Source organism: Podarcis tiliguerta (assembly GCF_965153285.1).
Source record: "Podarcis tiliguerta genome assembly, chromosome: 7".
Lineage (NCBI taxonomy): Eukaryota > Metazoa > Chordata > Lepidosauria > Squamata > Lacertidae > Podarcis > Podarcis tiliguerta.
In genome coordinates, this window is record NC_139540.1 from 6101684 (window position 1) to 6122167 (window position 20484).

The 20484-nt window shown below is 45.8% G+C and overlaps 1 protein-coding gene across 1 annotated transcript; it reads left to right on the top strand.

The window, feature by feature from the left end:
* Positions 1-482: 482 nt before the first annotated feature.
* GPR20 (G protein-coupled receptor 20) lies at positions 483-20218 on the top strand. The gene is made up of 2 exons (XM_083449079.1): positions 483-632; positions 18315-20218. The coding sequence occupies exon 2, from the start codon at positions 18336-18338 to the stop codon at positions 19371-19373; it is 1038 nt and encodes a 345-aa protein (XP_083305205.1). The 5' UTR covers positions 483-632; positions 18315-18335; the 3' UTR covers positions 19374-20218.
* Positions 20219-20484: the final 266 nt, after the last annotated feature.

Here is a 20484-nt window from a genome sequence, read left to right on the forward strand (position 1 = left end):
CTTCGTGCTGCTGGAATCTAGATTTTAAGCCTTGCCTCCCTCTTTATATTGTGTGTGTGTGTGTGTGTGTGTGTGTTTGGATTCTAGATTAATGTTTATTGGGTTTTAACTTCGTATCTCTCTGTGTCTCTCTAAGCCACCTTGAGCATATTCGCTCACAAGCAAAGGGACACAGAGGGTTCTGACCCCCCCCCTCCACGCCTTGGCCCTAAATAAAATAAATAAATAAATAAATAAATAAATAAATAAATAAATAAATTATAAAGCCACCCCACAAGCCTTAAATACTCAGCAAGTCCCATGCCACTTCATAAATTTCCAGAGGTTTGAGGCAGCGAGCCAGGAACTTGCAAAGCAGTTTGGACTACTGACAGAAGACAAGGAGTTTCATTTTTTTCCCCTCTCTCTCTCTCTTTTCGGTTTCCAGTGCCTATTCCACACTCTGCTGCCTGTCTTTGCGTCCAATCGCTATATTTAGAAGGAGAAAGAAAGAAAGAAAGAAAGAAAGAAAGAAAGAAAGAAAGAAAGAAAGAAAGAAAAGAGAGGGGGAATTTTTCTTCTTCTTCTGGAGGCATTACTTTCCATTTGGAATAACTCCCAAGCATCTTGAATGAAAAGCACCGATTCCATAGGTAAGATTTTATTCTTGTTTTTACTGTCTCTGCTTCTCCACAGCCCAGAATGCATGGACACTGGTCTTTTAAAGCACACATCCCCTCACCCCAAAGAACCCTGGGAGCTGTAGTTAGTGCTGAGAACTGCAGCTTTGTGGGGGTGAACTACAGTTCCCAGAATCCTTTGGTTGGGGGAAAGAATGTCCTCATCTGACCCCGGTCAGAGACCTCAGCTTGCTTTCTGTTTCCCATTTAAGAAATGACTTCTGGTTTTAATTTAACATCCCCCCCCCCCAAGGAAAATAATGTTTTGATTTTTTTTTTTTTATTTACATTTTGATTTGTTGCTACTTCTCCCCCTTAAACTGGCCAGGGTATAGTGTGTTCAACTTACAATAGATATATAATAATGCAAAAGAACGTCGCCAGTATTTGGCTATTAGCTGAAGCAATATGCAGCTTCTACATTTCTCCAAAATTTCCAACGCAGTTCCCCAACTCCAAAATGTGTATAACAGGGGTATATGGGGAACAAACGCATTATGTTAGCAATAGTAATATGCAAAAAATGTATTATATTACTGAAAGCCACATGCAGAACGGTGTTTCAGGATGTGCAAATCAGGTAAACCAAATTTCTTCCCCATCTCTAGCGGAAGAGAGGTTCTGCAAATCACAGCAGACTAGTGGGGGCTGATGGTTTGATTTTATCCACAGTAGCCAATGTGTGTTGAATCCCTTCTAAAATCCCATGTGAAACTACCAGGGACTCCACAAACCTCTCACCTTGACAAGAAGCATCATCATAACCCATCCCTTTTTACCTTTAAACCCTGGTCCCCATGCCAGCTGCTCCCCTTCAGTATCCCTTAGCAAAGCTTTCTCCAGGGAGCCAACCAGAAACCAGAAGTAAGTTTTTGTGCAGATCCTCCATCCGTGAGCCAATCAGGGACGCAACCAGGTGGGTCATGCAAGGAAGATGGTTTAGAGTTGCACGTTAGACAGCCACTTCCAGAACAGCCTTGCACCTGCATGTGGAGGAGAACATGCATCATATTATTATTATTATTATTATTATTATTATTATTACCCCACCCATTTGGCTGGGTTTCCCCAACCACTCTGGGCAGCTTCCAGCAGAATATAAAAACATAATAAAATGTCAAACATAAAAGAATTCCTAACACTGGACTACCTTCAAATATCTTCTAAAACGTGTGTACAGTGGTACCTCAGGTTAAGAACTTACCGTAATTCGTTCTGGAGGTCCGTTCTTAGCCTGAAACTGTTCTTAACCTGAAGCACCACTTTAGCTAATGGGACCTCCTGCTGCCGCCACGCTGCCTCACGATTTCTGTTCTCATCCTGAAGCAAAGTTCTTAACCCGAGGTACTATTTCTGGGTTAGCGTAGTCTGTAACCTGAAGTGTCTGTAACCTGAAGCGTATGTAACCCGAGGTACCACTGTAGTTCTTTATCTCCTTGACACCTGATGGGAGGGCTCTACCACCGAGAAGGCCCTTTGCCTGGTTCCCTTTAGCTTCACTTCTAGCAGTGAGGGAACCACCAGAAGGCCCTCAGAGCTGGACCTCAGTGAACGATGAACGATGGGGTGGAGACGCTCCTTCAGGTCTACTGAACTGAGGCCGTTCAGGGCTTTAAAGGTCAGCACCAACACTTTGACTTGTGCGTACATGGAGTCAGTGAAGATCCTTTAGAACCAGTGTGATATGGTCCAGGCAACAGTCCACAGTCACCAGTCTTGCTGCCGCATTCTGGATTAGTTGTCGTTTCCAAGTCACCTTCCAAGGTTCCCTCCCCATTGTACACAAACACATGCTGTTGGCTCCTCACCTGTGCACAACCCCATCCAGCCATGAATCTCGTTGAAGGACCATCAGGTAGTCCAACTTAGCAACTAGAAGGGCAGTTGTGATGATTTAGTGGGGGAAATCCAAGGATGAAATTGATGGACTATGCAGAGTTAGATAAATTCACAGGAAGGATTCAAAACCTGCGGGACCAGAGATTCTCAGAAGACTGGAGTAAATTTACGAACTATTTGAAAAGCAATTGTGATGAACAGATTATGCTAGTAGGATTGCAAGAAGCTTTGTAAGGTGAACTATTTGAAATATTGCAAGAAAGAATTATTAGTTAAAGATAATTAAATGTAATATAGAAATTAAGAAATGCATAATTAGTGATAGAGAACCGAAAATCATCAGAGGTGTTGACGGAAGTCTAAAATGTTGTATAAGATGAGAAGTTAAGTTGTATGACTGTTGGAATTGATATGTGTGTGTGTGTATATACATATATATATATAAGATTTAGTGGGGGAAATCCATGCCTACGTCCTGAGGTTCTTTGAAGGCTATGAATGTCAATGGAATAATAATATTAGTAATACAGGAAGGTGCCAGCTGTCCAAATCCATGGCATTTCCTGGGAGTTTGGCTTCTGTTGCTGTAGCTGCTGTAAGAGATGAGGAAGAGGGCTACAGAAGCAGGACTAGTCTGGAATCCTACCCCTGCCTCCAAATACCTGTACTTGGCTGTGTTTGAGATCTTCCATCTTTGGCCTTTGGGGTTGTGTTTTTGCCCTCAAGTGCCCGGCAATGGGTTTTTAGCACATGCCTTGTTGTGACCTTTCCTGGGCACCTGGTGTGCAGGTGCTGGGTGAGGCAGATCTTGGTCCTAGACAAACAGAGAGACTGTCAAGGGCATGATCCGCTGCAGGTATTCGGTTTGAAGGGTCACACCATTAATGCTTGTTGTTGTTGTTGTTTAGTCGTGTCCGACTCTTCGTGACCCCATGGACCAGAGCACGCCAGGCACTCTTGCTTCCACTGCATCCCACAGTTTGGTCAAACTCATGCTGGTAGCTTCGAGGACACTGTCCAACCATCTCGTCCTCTGTCGTCCCCTTCTCCTTTCCCAACACCAGGGTCTTTTCCAGGGAGTCTTCTCTTCTCATGAGGTGGCCAAAGTATTGGAGCCTCAGTTTCACGATCTGTCCTTCCAGTGAGCACTCAGGGCTGATTTCCTTCAGAATGAAGAGGTTGGATCTTCTTGCAGTCCATGGGACTCTCAAGAGTCTCCTCCAGCACCAGAATTCAAAAGCATCAATTCTTTGGCGACCAGCCTTCTTTATGGTCCAGCTTCACTTCCATACATCACTACTGGGAAAACTATAGCTTTAACTATACTATGCTAGCCTGCTCTAAATCTTTCCATCTTTGCCCCCCAGGCAATCAGCTGTGGGTACGTCAGAAACTGCTCAAGCTCAGAGGAACCTGTGGGTGCTGATGTTTGTGTTGTTGTTTCTTAACACAGCAGCCTTGTATCTTTAAGTCAGCAGCCTTGCAGCAACTGCAAAGTGTCCTCTCAAAGCTCAGCCGAGAGGGAGAGAGTGCGTGTGGTGTCTGTAAATCTTCCCCGGTGTCATTTCACCCTTATTAGGCAGTTAACAGTTTTATATAAATAGTACATCTGTCCGGGGATTAGCGCAGCAAGAGGATGTTTACAGTGTGTGTATTTGCCACTGTGTCCTTAGAATAAACACCTTTCGTTACACTCGAGGAGACCAGATGTAGTTTGGTGTGAGGGTGGGGGCTACCCGCTCCCCCCGCTCAAAGCTGGATTCGGGTAACTTGTCCATATGGCAACAAGCCACGCTCCCCATTGAATGCCGTGCTACAAAACTGGGAGCGCGGAAATTGTTTAAGCATCACATCGTCTTCCAAAGGGAAGACAGAGGAGGATCAGCGGCTCTTAACTGGGAGATGGAACCTCTTCGTCAAGAGGCCGGGATTCCCTGCGCCCAAATTTCTGGGAGAGATGGCCTTCATGCCCTGTTGGTGGTTGAAAGACAGTGCTGTATTTATTCTGATGCAAGAGTGAGATGCAGGAGAGAGGGAAAGGAGCCACCTCTTTATAGTTCATGGATAGGCAAACTAACGCCAAGAGGCCAGATGTGGCCCAATCGCCTTCTAAATCCGGCCTGCGGATGGTCTGGGAATCAGCGTGTTTTTACATGAGTAGAATGTGTGCTTTTATATAAAATGCATCTTTGGGTTCTTTGCGGGGCATAGGAATTCGTTCATTCCCCCCCTTCAAAATATAGTCCAGCCCCCCACAAGGTCTGAGGGACAGTGGACCGGCCCCCTGCTGAAAAAAAATGCTGACCCCTGGCATAGTTAAACTACAGAATTCGGTACCAAAGGATGCAGCACCGAGAACCAGTGTGGTGTAGTTGTTAAGAGTGGTTAAGAGCGGTGGACTCATAATCTTCCCCACTCCTCCACATGCAGCTGCTGGGTGACCTTGGGCCAGTCACACTTCTCTGAAGTCTCTCAGCCTCACTCACCTCACAGAGTGTTTGTTGTGGGGGAGGAAGGGAAAGGAGATTGTTAGCCGCTTTGAGACTCCTTCGGGTAGTGATAAAGCAGGATATCAAATCCAAACTCCTCCTCCTCCTCCTCCTCCTCTTCTTCTTCTCATTGGCTTAGATGGGTTTCGTGTTTGGTGCGAAGTTGGCCAATGTAGGAATCAGGACACTAAACTGGCTGGGTCTTTGGTCTGATTCAGCAGGGCTCTGGTTTTCTTATGGAGTCTCAGCATCTTGTGCTATGTAAGAATATGAAGAGAGCCTGCTGGATGAGGCCAATGGCCCATCTAGTCCAGCATCCTGTTCTCACCATGGCCAACCAGATGCCAGTGAGAAACCATCAACCTGGATTCAAGCACAAGACCATTCTCCTCTTCTGTGGTTTCCAGAAACTGGTACCCAGAAGCAGAGCAGAGCCATCACGGCCTGTAGGCATCAATTGCCCTCCCCTCCTCCATGAATTTGTCCAATCCTCTTTTTAAAGCCATCCAAACTGGTGGCCCTCACTGCTTCTTGGGGAAGGAAGTTCCATAGTTGCTGCACTGCAGGGGGGGGGGACCAGTTCCTTTTATGTGTGTACTGAATCTTTCAACAATGAAGGGCATTGGGTGTGTTGCAGGAATTTATGTATAGGTTGGGGGGTTGCCCCTCCAGCAGATATCATGCACATGCAGCCCACTACCAAAATCAGCACAATCACTTTTGTGACTTTTGTGATTTGTCCCCACAAAACACTTCATCACAGTTTCTTCCTAGCTGTTCCAAGGGCCTCTGCTGCATGATATCAAATGTAAGAATTCACTGATCAATGTATCTATGTACTGGCTCACAGGGAAAACTTCAGAAATTCATATAGACATGTGAGCTCAGTTACTCAGCAGCCCGTCTGCCTGAGTGATAATCCCTGGCATCCTGATACCTGAGTGCCAGACAGGTAGCCATTCCAGAAATAACAAACCCAGATGAAGACACAAGGGTGTGATTAACTTGGCTGGGAAACAGGGAAATGTAAAGATCTTTTTTGTTACACTTGATGGGTGTTTGGTGGAGGGCAAGGAGAACCATGGGGCAGGGTCCAGGATGCTCAGATTACTGCCACCAGACCTCCCCTTTCATGATGTAACCGTGATGTATGAGTGATGTGGTTTGGGGGGGTGTAACATGGAGATTAGCAGCTAATAAAAGTTTGGGTTCTCTTTTGTTCAGGGCTTCCATCTTGTTCCACCTTGTGGCAGGTGGGAGTCCTGTCGTGACAGTCTCCAATAAAGACCAAGCCTACTGGCTGCTGTTTTGCTTTGGTATTCCTGGCTGATGTCCTTGTTTTTTTGTCCAAGGGATCCATCACCGCCTCTCAGTCTGTCATACCTCGCAGGGTTGTTGGGAGGATAAAATGGAGGAGAGCCATGCAAGTTGCCCTGAGATCTTGCAGGGAAGGTGGGATGGGAATGCAGCAAAATAAAAGAGTCAATCGACAAATGGTGCCAATAGCGGGAAAGAGATCTGGGGTACTATTGGCCAATGGTCAACCTCCCTTTTGGGGGCAAGGTGTTCCGATAGGTGGTGGCCGTGAGGTTCCAAGTGTTTTTGCGTAAAATGGATGATCTGGACCCATTCTCGTCATAGAACACGAGAAGAACCTGCTGGATTAGATCAATGGCCCACCTAGTTCAGTGGCCAACCAGATGCCTGCAGAAAACCAGCAAGCAGGATTCATGCTCAAGGGACCTCTCCCCTCCTGTGGTTTCCAGCAACTGGTATTCAGAAGAATTGCTGCCTCCAACAGTGGAGGCACAACACAGCCATCCTGGCAAGGAGCCATCGATAGCTTTCTCCTGTATGAATTTGTCCAATCCTCTTTGGAAGCCATCCAAGTTGGTGACCATCACTGGTGCCTGGCCTGGTTTGGAGACTGAAATCAATTGTACTGTGCTGGGAAGAGATATGTGTCTCCTCCCGCTCTGTGTTCCCTATTAAGATCCTTCCCTGCTCCCCCAGCCCAACCCATGTATACCTCTACTTTGGGAAGAAAAATCAAGATTTCTAGCTCAATGTGACACATTTAGAGGCTGTCCTGTTTTGGCCCTGAGCTGCTATCTGACTTTTCCTTCCAAAGCTTGTGATGGGCTTGTGTGTGGGAGCTGAGGGGATGTGTATACACAATATAATTGTCCCAGCCTCCCCAATAAAATGTTTTTTACGAGGCTTGAAGTGTGTGCGCCGATAAATATAGAGATGAGTGAGGAACCAATTCCACTCAGCCCCGACGCAGTGTCTCTTTTAAGAGAGCTCTTCAAATCAAGGGAATATTTTTAGCCGCTGTGACTTCAGCAAGGAAAGTACCCTGAGAAGACAAAGCTTGGGAGATAAAAACAACAACAACAACCCCAAATGCACAACCCAACAAGAAGGACTTAGCCACACTCCCTGCTCTTTCCAGGGAGAGCTCCCCACTTTAATGTTCCATGTCTGAGTCTGTGGGTTGTTTGGATCAGAGCTTTTCCCGCAAAAAGCCACTCTCTGAAGCTGAATTGGATCAAATTTCCATTCCGGATTCCCAACAGATTTGTGTTTGCTCCAGTTGAGCTTTAAAGAGCGGGTTTTTGCAAGGTAAGTTCTGGAGCAAGTTCTGTGATATTTTGATTGATGGATTGAATCATACAATTGTAGAGTTGGGAGTGACCCCCAGGCATAGCTGTCAACTTTTCCCTTTTCTTGCGAGGAATCCTATTCGGAATAAGGGAATTTCCCTTAAAAGGGGGGTGGAGTTGACAGCTATGCCCCCAGGATCATCTAGTCCATCCCCCTGAAATGCAGGAATCTCGACTAAGGCATCCATGTCAGATGGCCATCTAACCTCTGCTTAAAAACCTCCAAGGAAGGAGAGTCCATAACCTCCCAAGGGAGTCTGTTCCACTGTCAAACAGTTTTTACTGCCAGAAATCTCTTCCATATACCGGTATCTAGTCAAAATCTCATCTCTTGTCACTTGAAGCCATTGGTTCTCAGGTCCTACCCTTCAGAGCAGGAGAAAACAAGCTTGCTCCCTCTTCCATGTGACAGCCCTTGAGATATTTGAAGATGGTCATCATATCTCCTCTCAGTCTCCTCTTTTCCAGGCTAAACATATTCAGCTCCTTCAACTGTTCCTCATCAGGCTTGCTTTCCAGACCCTTGATCACCTTGGTTGCCCTCCTCTGTACATGTTCCAGCTTGTCAACATCCTTCTTAGACTGCGGTGTCCAGAATTGTATTCCAGGTGTGGTCTGACCAAGGCAGGATAAAGTGATACTATCACTTCCCTTGAACTGAATAAAAAAATAGTCTAGTAGCACCTTAAAGACCAACTAAGTTTGATCTAGGTATGAACTTTTGTGTGAATGCACACTTCTTTAGATACACTGAAACAGACCCTTATATATAGTGGGAGGGTGGGGTGGGGTATTTCTCAGAAGGGTAGTAGGAGATGGGTGATTGGCTCAATGGGTGTGGTAAATCTGTTGATGACTGATAATGACTGCAGTTAGTCCTACAGGAAAAAGCAAGGGATAGTATGCCGGTGACCAAAAATAGCTTTAGCATGTATAATGAGACAAGAATCCAATATCTCTATTCAGACCAGGTCTCTCCATAGTTTTCAGTTTGGTAATAAGTTGTACTGGACACTAGACGTCTGTTGTTGATTGATTTCATAAAATGTGTACACCACTTGACTTTAAAAAGGGGGGGGGGGACAACAACCTGCAAAGCGATTTATAAAAAAGATAAAACAATGCTATTATCGATAAGAAAACTTAGCAAGAATAACGCAACACAAGACTTTCAAAAAGTTAAACTAACAATAGACGAAAAACAGATTAAAACTCACACCAGCTTTCTAAACATCTAGGTAGGCTTGTCTAAACAAAAACATTTTAAAGGTAAAGGGGATCCCTGACCATTAGGTCCAGTCTTGACCGACTCTGGGGTTGCGGCGCTCATCTCGCTTTATTGGCCGAGGGAGCCAGCGTACAGCTTCCGGGTCATGTGGCCAGCATGACTAAGCTGCTTCTGGCGAACCAGAGCAGCGCACGGAAACGCCGTTTACCTTCCCGCCAGAGCGGTACCTATTTATCTACTTGCACTTTGACGTGCTTTCCAACTGCTAGGTTGGCAGGAGCAGGGACCGAGCAACGGGAGCTCACCCTGTCGTGGGGATTCGAATTGCCAACCTTCTGATCGGCACGTCCTGGGCTCTGTGGTTTAACCCACAGTGCCACCCGCGACCTTAAGGACCTGAAATATCCAGCTCCCTATTGGACAACACTGGACTAGATGGATTGATTGTAAGACCACTCTGAGAATGGCATAGGGCACAGCGGTTTCCTAACAACTCCCAGCTCCTTTAGCAAACTGCAGCTCCCAGAATTCTTTGGGAGAAGCCATGACTGCTTAAAAAGGTATCGGAGTGAATTCAATGTATGGTGGGAACACAGCCTCAAGTATAAGACATTTTCCTACATTCCTGAGAAAGAAGGCGAGATACAAAGATGCATTTTCCTGGCATGGAAACTCAAAAGAGCGCAATTTAAACAAATCGTCTGCATTAATGTTTCTGGCTTCCTGCATCTCCCAGACTTGAATCAAAGTTATTACTATTATTACCTCTTCCTTGCTCCTGCTGCTGGGCAAAAAAAAAAATCCCAACCCTGTTTAATTCTCCAAAACCTCTGTGTTTAAACTTTCTCCCAGTGATTTATCATTTTATTTATAAATGAAGGGTTAAAACTTTCTTTCTTTCTTTCAAACGGTTCGCTTTGTCTCTTGGCAAGTTCTTGCTCTGCTCCAGCTCAGATTGGCCAAATATGGTATTTTACTTTTGTGGAAAGTGAGAAGGGCTGGCTGTGCCTTCAGAGAGGGCTCCTCCAGTGCCCCTGATGAAGGCTGAGAGGCAGGAAGAAGAGGCTGCTGTGAAGAGCAGAAGAGAGACTCTCTGCATGAAACTGGGAGAAAGGAATCAGAGCCAGGCAGGAAGGGGAGCTGCAACCACCCTGAAGGACATGGTGCAAAACCCCTCGACTTCCATGTGCAAAACTTTCTACCTGAATAACAGTGCATGATTTTCGTATAAGGAACTTAAAATGAGGAGGGTCAGTTGGGGAGAGTGAGAGATGTCCCTGTTTTGATCTGAGTTATGTTGGAGGGTATGGACCTAATGGACCTAATGGTCAGGGGTCCCTTTACCTTTTAAGGTCCTTGCAGCTGGAAAAGCCAGGAGCTGAGCACCTCCACATCTTCACAGTCTCTGGGTTAGGCAAATACCCTCCGACACAACTCAAACCAAAATAATAAATAAATAAATAATTTTTTTATTTATACCCCGCCCTTCCGGGTTTAAAAACTGGGCTCAGAGTGGCTAACAGCAAATATAAAACGTTGATTAAAATGCGGCTTGAAAACAGCATAAAATACAGCGTCAATATCAATAAAATTCTAAAATTCAGGGGTCATTTTGGGAAAGAAAGAAAGAAAGAAGAATTTAAATATGGGGTCCCAGAGAGGGTTTCTTCATAGAAGAGTAAAGGGGGAAAGGGAATAGAGGATCAAGCTAATTCAAATTGAAGGCCAGGCAGAATAGCTCTGTCTTACAGGCCCTGCGGAAGGAGATCAAGTCCTGCAGGGCCCTGGTCTCATGGACAGAGCATTCCACCAGGTCGGAGCCATCACTGAAAAAGCCCTGGCCCTGGTGGAGGATAGTCTGGCTTCCTTAGGGCCCAGGACCTCTAAGGTCCTCTGCGGGACATACCAGGAGAGGCGGTCCTGTAGGTACGAGGGTCCTAGGCCGCATAGGGCTTTAAAGTGTTGGTTAAAGCAGAGTTCCGTGCCCTGCGGAAGGATGAGGAGTACGTGCTGCATACTCTTGGTTGCTTTATTTACAGTTCAAAGCAGTTATATTACAGAAAGACATCTTGCCTCTGCCGGAGCAGAAAAGCATCCTCTCTCCTCGACAGCTTGGAGAGAAAACAACACAGTGAAAAACAGGAAACCAGTGTACGACACATCCAGTCTCCCTTTCCCGTGAGAAACTCCAACAGTACAGTACAGACTGTGGAATGTAAACACCTGTCTCGTGACAAGCCCTTTCGCTGCACAGTGAAGGAAAACAGAAACCAACATCCTCCCCCTTTCTGTGAACATCACTGGGCAGCGTGTTCGTACAATATCAGTACAAACCCAACTTCTGCACATAGGTACAGTGTTGATCCCTTGATACAATCTTGGATAATACATCAGCAGGAATTTTATTACCTGGCATATAGGACACCGTTACGAGTCCCTTCTGAATACATTCCCTAGCATGCTGCAATTTTAATTGCAAGTGCTTCGTGCTTTGCTTACAACCTTCAGACTTCAGCAAAGCCAAACATGCTTTGTTGTCCTGGTAAACCTGGATTGGACATTTGACAGGAATTTTCATATCTTTGCACAATTGTATCAACCATTCACAATCCTTAAGTGAATAAGACAGTGCATTCAGTTCAGCTTCACAAGTACTTAAGCTAACTGTTGTTTGCTTCTTGCATGACCAATCAAACAGACCCTGATTGTACATGTAGCAAACTCCAGACGTACTTTTCCTGTCTTCAGTGTCACTTCCAAAACTTGCATCTGCAAATATCTCAAGACCACCAGACTTCTGATTGTTAAATCTCAGTCTGTAATGCATAGTGCCTTTCAAATACCGCGCTATGCGTTTCAGAGCTTTCCAATCCTTGACACTAGGATTGTTGACTTGTCTGCTTAGCAAATTACAGCTAACAGCAATGTCTGGTCTTGAACATCTGGCAATGAAGTTTAGCTTGCCTAGCACACTTCTGTACAGTGTAGAGTCAGAAAATGCTTCTCCAGTGTCATCTACCTGATAACCTGTTGTCATCGGTGTGTCCACAGGGTTAGCATCCATCAGGTTTAGTTTGTTTAACACATCAGCAATTTTCCGTGACTGGTGTACTAGAATGTTACCATCTTGATCTCTCTCTATTTCTAGAGATAGGTAGTTGTTTACCTCACCAAGATCTTTCATGTCAAAGTGCTCTTTCAGTTGAGCTAGGGCGTTATTGTACATTGCGACATCTTTCCAAAAGAATAATAAATCATCAACATAAAACAAACAGTACAGTTTCTTTTGCCCCTCCTCTTTGACAAATACACATGGATCAGCTTTCCCTTGCTGAAAACCTAGAGAAAACAATACTTCAGTGAGTTTTGTGTGCCAACACCGTGCACTTTGTTTGAGACCATAAAGGGATTTCTTCAGAGCACAAACAAATCCCTGTTTTACCTGCACGCCATCAGGTGGAAGCATATAAAGTGATTCATCCAGAGATCCGTACAGAAAAGCTGTATTAATATCATGGTGACTAATGTGTAGATTTTCCTCTGCAGCTAGCTTGAGCATAAGCCTAATGCTTTCATACCTCACTGTGGGTGAGTAGGTCTCGTGATAGTCTTCACCTGGTACTTGTGCAAAACCTCTGGCTACCAATCTGGCTTTGTGTCTGACTATCTTGCCATTTTGATCAGTCTTCGCTTTGAAGACCCATTTGCTTCCAAGCAGTTTCATTCCTGGAACTACTGGAACTAGCTCCCATGTTTTGTTCCTTTCCAAGGAATCAAGCTCAGTCTTCATGGCATTTAACCATGGTTCAGCTTCCTTTGAATCCAAACCCTGGATTTCTTGGAAACTTGAAGGTTCAAATACCTTCTTGGAGCTTTTAACAGCTGTTACTGCTATCGTAGCAAATTCATCAGCAAATCTCTTTGGAGGTTTGCCTTTTGTGGCTCTCTGTGACCTACGAATTAGCCTTAAGTCTTCAACACTCTCCTCTTCCTTCTTAGGAGAAAAACGACCTATTGTGAACAATGGTTCTTCCAATTCTTGATCAGAGCTTTCAGAGGGTCGCATAGAGGCTTTCGCACTCTTGAAATCCTCTGAATCACCCGATTCAGTTTCAGATTCAGACTCAGAACCTTCATCAGTGGGTGTGGGTTGTTGTGGTTGCTTCTGACTATCCTCAGTCTCATCACTGTCATCAGGATAACATTGGAAAATTCCCACATTCTCCCCCCACTTTGCATTGTATTCAACACTTCTCGTGAGCTTAATTGTCTTAGAGTCAGTCATCATTATTCTGTAAGACCCTTTCTGATAACCTAGAAAGATACCATGCAATCCACGCTTGTTTAACTTTGAATTTTGTGGTGAATGAACCCACATGTCAGAACCAAAAATTTTCATGTGTTTGATGTATGGCTTCTTGCCAAACATCTTCTCATAGGGGGTACAACCAATCGCTGAAGATAACCTGCGATTGTAACTGTAAACAAAACACGAGAGAGATTCGGCCCAATAACTCTCTGGAAGATTGGCATCATGCAGCAAGGTTTTTAACCCTTGAAGCAATGTCTGATTTGCCCGTTCCGCAAGTCCATTCTGCCATGGCGAGCGAGGACTAGACAAATCGTGTTGAATTCCTTTCTCAGTCAGAAAAGCTTCAAACTGCTGAGAAGTGAATTCTCCCCCGCGATCACTGAAAAGAGTCTTTATCTTCTTACCATGCACATTTTCCAACCAAGCACAGAATTCCTTGAACCTAGGAAAAGCCTCTGATTTCTGCTTGAGATTGTACACAAAAATATATCTAGAAAATGCGTCAATGAGAACCATGAAGTACCTATTTCCACCCAAAGAGGGCGCTAGTGGTCCAACCAAATCAGCATGAATAATCTGGTATGGTTCCGTAGCTTGCCTACTAGACACCTTACCTTTCGCAGCCATTTTCACCTTGTTTGCTGCGCATGCTTTGCACTTCATGTGGTACCTGCAGGGTCTAATAGTCATACCTTCAACCAAGGCAGGCATTTTAGATACTGCCTCAAAATGCAAATGACCAAATTTTCGATGAAAATCATGAATACATCCTGCATGCAAACTTTTGTTAGAACCTGCAATGCAACAAGTGTCATCCTGCACAACATCATCATAATACAAAACAAACAAACGATCAACATATTCAGCATGCAATTCATAGTCATTCTTCTTTGTGATGATGCACTTCTTGTTCTTGAAGGAAACGTCAATGTTCCGCTCATTCAGTTGTCCAACGCTGAGCAGATTATGTTTGGCGTCTGGCACGTAAAGGACATTCTGTATCGATAAGTCCAAACTGTGAAGAACAACAGTTCCGTAGCCTTTACTGGGAATAGTGTGGTCATCCGCCTGGTGAATCGCACCTTCCTGCGGTGTAAAAGACACAAAAAGTCTCTTATCGTTGCACATGTGGTGGGTCGCCGCCGAATCAACAACGAAGAAAGATCTAGACGTCTTCTGGACCTCTGCAACCTTTGGAGTGAAGCGTGAAACCATAGCCTTGTGCTGCGTTGTCCTAGACACCGGACCTTTGCCTTTGCCTCGGCCTTTTCCACGCGATGAGCTTTCGCTGCGCTGCTCTGTCTTGGCCCTGGGATATCTGCATTCCCTCTTCATATGGCCTAGACGTCCACACGAGTAGCATTTCACTGCCTTCAAAGCTTTGGCGCCATCTGGTGGTTCCACTGCACTATGGGATGACGTCTGTGAAGACTCCCCCTTGCCCATGCAGCTAGCACCCCGGCGATCTGCTTCATTTAACACCACGGCAGTAACAAAGTCCACTGTTAGCTGAGCTGTTGGCTGCACAGCAATCTGGGTTGCAACAGACTCCCAACCTGAACCCAAAGATTGTAGTATCATGAAAGAATACACAGCCTCTGGAAAGTTGAGTCCTCTCTGTTGCAGCTCATGTCTCAGATTTTGCATCTCCATCAGATGTAAACGCACATCTCCACCTTCAGCAAGAGCCATATTATGCAGCTTGTTAAAGTAAAACATAGTAGATCCAGCTTCTGTCCTTAAGTGAGCCTCTCTCAAAGAATCCCAAATTTCTCTGGCTGAGGTCTTATCACGCAATAGACAGAGCTCTTCTGGGGATACTATCAATGTAAGTGTTCCCCGTGCTTTGGAATCCTTAACTTTCCATGCATCTGTAACTGGAGCTGGGGGGGTTTCTGTAATGACCTCAAACAAACCCTCTTTCCGCAGAATTGCCTCTGCATACAAAACCCAGTCGGCATAATTTTTCTTGTTGAGCTTAGGAATCCCACAAGCATCCTGAAGGGCCATCATGACTCTGGCATTAGCCTTCAGCGTCATATATGCTGCTTTAAATCTTGCTGCGTCACTGCTGCACCTGCTTTATTCCAAAAGCGCACTTAAAAGTTACTTTCGATTTCCCCAGCATAGTAACTTGAGCCTGGGAGCCATTTTCCTATTCCCGGCAAAACGGCTTTAAAAGTTCAAAGTCCAGCCATAAAGCCATTAACTAGAAGCTGGCAGGCTGCCCGGAGCAGTAGCAACATACCTCATCAATCATGTTTATGCGCAGAGCAGATTCCAATCCGATCTGTCCCTCTGCATTCCGATCCTTTGCCGGCACTCCGATTCGACTTCTGGAGCCCATAACCACGTGTTGGTTAAAGCAGAGTTCCGTGCCCTGCGGAAGGATGAGGAGTACGTGCTGCATACTCTTGGTTGCTTTATTTACAGTTCAAAGCAGTTATATTACAGAAAGACATCTTGCCTCTGCCGGAGCAGAAAAGCATCCTCTCTCCTCGACAGCTTGGAGAGAAAACAACACAGTGAAAAACAGGAAACCAGTGTACGACACATCCAGTCTCCCTTTCCCGTGAGAAACTCCAACAGTACAGTACAGACTGTGGAATGTAAACACCTGTCTCGTGACAAGCCCTTTCGCTGCACAGTGAAGGAAAACAGAAACCAACATAAAGGTCAAAACCAGCACCTTAAACCTGACCCTATACTCCACCGTGAGCCAGTGCAGCTGGTAGAGCACTGGGTGAATATGCTCCCATGGCAAGGACCCCGTGAGGAGCCTCGCTGCAGCATTCTGCACCCGCTGGAGTTTCTGGGGCAGTTTCCAGGGCAGCTCCGCATAGAGCGAGTTACAGTAGTCAAGCCTGGAAGTAACCGCCGCATGGATCACTGTGGCCAGGTTGGGGCGGGAAAGGTAAATAGGGACATTTCTCACTGTCCCCAACTGACCCTCCTCATTTTAAGTTCCTTATACGAAAATCATGCACTGTTATTCAGGCAGAAAGATTTGCACATGGAAGTAGAGGGATTTTGCACCACATGTTCAGCTCAATTGCCTGTGTGGAGTCTGGCCCAGAGTCCTTGCACAATCAGGATTTGATTTTGAGCCTAGCTTCCCTACAAAAGCCCTGCAACCTGTTTCCTGTAAGAACAATATGGCAACAGCAACAACAGTTTCATGGGCATGTGCAAATTGCTGTTTCCCTCACCACTGAGCATCCAGACATATCTGGAAATAAGGGTAGGGCCAGGCTAGGCTTTGAGTCCTCGCATCTCCAGCTTCGAAAAAGAATCATGGGATTCAACATGAATTACTGTCATTACATGTCAGCAGACTGCCATTGGAACAGGGGAGGGAGGCAGGGGCCCGTTGGGATACGGAGAGCCTCCAAAACTCCTGAGTTTTGGGTGTGCTGGTCCGGTGGGTTACCCGAGAGGCGAGGTCCAAGTCCGGTCCGTGGTCAAAGGTGCAACGTGGAGGCAGTCCGTAGTAGCTGAAGCTGGGTGCAGGGCAGGGAGTCGGGTGTAGTCAGGAACAGGCATGCAAACAGGGAGCCAGGGCGGGTCAGGAGCTCTGTCCAAAAAGCAGGACAGGGTTCAGGCAGGAACTAGCAACCAACAATGTTGCTCCCGCAACTTGGGACTGGGGCAGGCTGGCTGGCTTTTATCTGCCCTGAGGCATAGTGCAGCCCCGATCCTCTGGTGAGTCGCCTCTCCTGGCCTGGAGGCGAGCACTCCTCCTGCGGGAACTTAGTTCCCTCCGCCTCTCTGCAGCTCAGGAGCGGCTGGAGGGTTACCGGACCCAGAGGCAACCTCAGCTTCCTCTGAAGGGGCTGAGAGTGGAGAACCTGCAGGCAGTGGGTCCTCCATCACCTCAGGAGCCAGAGTAGACTCAGCTGGTGCCTGCACCTGAGGGTCTAGCACAGGTGAGGAACCTTCAGGCTCATGCCCCAGCCCCGGCTCAGCTGGTTCTGGAGGCGGAGAATCCTGTGCAGGCTGGGATCCCTCAGGTTCAGCGTCCGAGTCCGAATCCCAGGCCATCACAAAGGGGCCAGCCAAGCGAGGAAAGGGCTTGAGGATGCTGCTGAGAGCCCCAGCGCCTCACCTAGCCAGGCTGGCCAGGAGGGACGCATGCCCCTTCTGTCGCCCAGCTTGCGCAGAGGGGTGAAACGCAAGGAGGGGAGGAGGAGGCTTGGGGTACCAAAGTTCTTGTGTTGGGGGAGAAACCAGAGGGGGCCACGCCCAGATTCTGCAAGTGACTAAGACAGACATGAACTTTGTGGATCTGCACTGTAAATAGTTTGCACAAATAAAACCTGTAAAAGACAGGTCGGAGTCCTGCCTGGTTACTCACGAGCAACCACCACCAGCATCTGACATTACAGTTCTGCTTTTGTTTTTTTTAAAAAATAATATTTATTAAATATTTTATAGTTATGAAAAGAGAGACAATAGAGAAAAACAATACATAGATTCAACAAACAGTACATCAACAATAAAAAATACAATACAACAATACAACAAAAACAAAACAAAAACATTTAAACACACATCCAAATTTCATGTCTATATCTTTCATTTGCTTATTTCCTCGACTTCCTCGCACCTCCCTTTTTTGTATTCTAGTTCAAATTTGCTAATTCAACAAATCCTTTCCCTCTTCTTCAATTTTTGTTCTATAATTTATCCTAACACAATTTAACTTTAAATATTCCACTTTAACACATTTACAATTAATATTCATATAGTTCTTAATAACACTTGTGCTAAAACCATGTAAGTTCATTCCAATATTCTTCTAACATTCATTAATTTTGAAATATTTCTGTAAATATACTTTGAATTTTTTCCAATCTTCCTCCATCGACTCTTCTCCCAGGTCTCGGATTCTGCCAGTCATTTCCGCCATTTCCATGTAGTCCATCAGTTTCATCTGCCATTCAGTCCATCAGTTTCATCTGGGGAGCTCTTGTGTCTTCCAATACTTTGCAATGAGTATTCTTGCTGCTGTTGTGGCGTACATAAAAAAGGTTCTATCTTTCTTTAACACCAATTGGTCCTGACATTACAGTTCTGTGCAAATGTGAAACTGAGACTGACTCTTTGCTTGGTGTCTTGCAGGTGCCTGTAAAACACTCGACCATGGCATCTTCCAATGACTCCACAGTGTCGTCCAATTACACCACTTACAGCCTGTTCAACAAATTTGTCCACCTCGATGGAGAACTGTCGGACACGTTTTATACCCTGTGGATAGTGCTGGTGGTGATCAATGCCATCATTTTCCTGGTGGGCGTGGTATTGAACTCTCTGGCCCTCTACGTCTTCTGCTTCCGCACCAAGACGAAAACCACCTCGGTCATCTACACCATCAACCTGATCATCACCGACTTGCTGGTGGGCTTCTCTTTGCCCATCCGGATCATCATGCACTATAGCGCCAGGAACTGCCAGAGGTGTGCCCTCGTCCACATCTTCACCTACTTCGTCAACATGTATTGCAGCATCCTCTTCCTCACCTGCATCTGCATCGACCGTTACCTGGCCATTGTCCAGGTGGAAGCCTCCCGCCGGTGGAGGAACCCCAACTATGCCAAAGGCATCTGCATTTTCATCTGGGTCTTTGCCACAGTGGTCACCTTCTCAATCCTCACCATGGCCATGCAGTTCTCAGAGTGCTGCATCGCCCAGATCCTGCCCCTCATGGTCTGCGAGTACCTGTTCCCTCTTGTCATCATCACCTTCTTCACCACCAGGATCATGTGCGCCCTCTCCAAGCCGACGCTCATGCACCAGAGTCGCGAGCGGCGGATGAGGGCAGTGCAGCTCCTCATCACGGTCCTCATCATCTTCATGATCTGCTTCACTCCCTTTCACGTACGCCAACTGGCCATCTCCATCAACCCAGCCATGCCCAATGACATCAGCTTGATCGTCTACCACGTGACGGTCACCTTGAGCAGCCTCAACAGCTGCATGGACCCCATCGTCTACTGCTTTGTCACCAACAACTTCCAGTCAACCATGAAGAACATCTTCAGGAAGTCTGAGCCAGAGCAGACCAGTGGAGACATCATCAGCGTAAACAAGGGCTCGGGCTCGAATGCCATTATGGCCTTCTCAAATGCTGTAGGGACCCCGCTGGCCCTGCCCTCACCAAATAGTACAGCGAGCTCCTAAAGGCTGGTGCGTCCCCATGTACATTGTTGTAAATGTCAGAATATGCGACACTATTCTCTTTCCTAAGAGTAATTTAGAACATCACGTTGACCTTCAAATATGAAGCAACACTCCTTGGGTTCTCCAGTGGCACCAAGAATGGCAGGCTGGCTTTCTCTTGTGGGAATGATATGGCGAGGTCTCCACTTCATTGCCAGTTCCTGGGTTTGCACCCCAGGACGGAGTCTGCATCCCGACTTTGCAGCAGCACCAGCTCCCTCAAGCTGGGAACCACAGAGCAAAGGACAGTCGCAGCTACATATTTTGGCAGGTCTGTCCACTTCTCCACAATCACTTGGAGAGAACTTGAAACATAGAAGGGTGTTTTGTTTTGTTGTTCAGATGCCACTCCTATAGACAGTTTCAACTACGACAGAAGGAAATGTTAGCGATGGGTGCTTCCAGACTATTGCTATGTTCAAGTGGAAGTCAGCCGTGGACCGGCAAATTTCAGCTGATTTGGCCTTCTTATGCAGCAAATCCACTTTTCACTCCAAAATCGTTAATTTTATGCAATAAGGAGATTGATGGGGAAAGGCAGTGGAGAGTGTGAGATAACAACTGTTTTATGCAATGTTTGTACAATCGCCTCACAAACAAATCAGAATGGATGCTCAATAAGCAGTCACTATGGTCTCACCACTCGACAAACTTTGCACAAATAAATCAGAATGGATGCTGTCTGGAAGCAACCAGTGACTTAGAACTTTGAAGGATAATAATAAAGGAGATGAACAATTTTGAGAAATTGGTGGTGGTATTATTATTATTTTTAATGTATATCCCAACTGAATGCAAAAAGTCAAGAGAGCAATAAACAAGAGATTTATAAGCACGATTAACTATGAGACTTGTTTCTCAGGAATATTATTATTTCTGGAAAAAGTCACCCAAGATAGCTGTGGGCAAACAGTGTTTTTCAGGCACTCAGATGTAAGAAAGACCCCGGTGGACTATTTTGGGGATAAAAAGTAAAACCAGGATATTTCCGCAAAGAAATGAGGGAGGGAGGGAGAATTCTTAACCTCTTCTCTGCCTGCTGATTTTTTTGCTGCAGTTTCCCTTCTTAGCT

Excerpts from the sequence above, each read along its gene's own strand:
- GPR20 (XM_083449079.1), top strand. The coding sequence starts at position 18,336 with ATGGCATCTTCCAATGACTCCACAGTGTCGTCCAATTACACCACTTAC.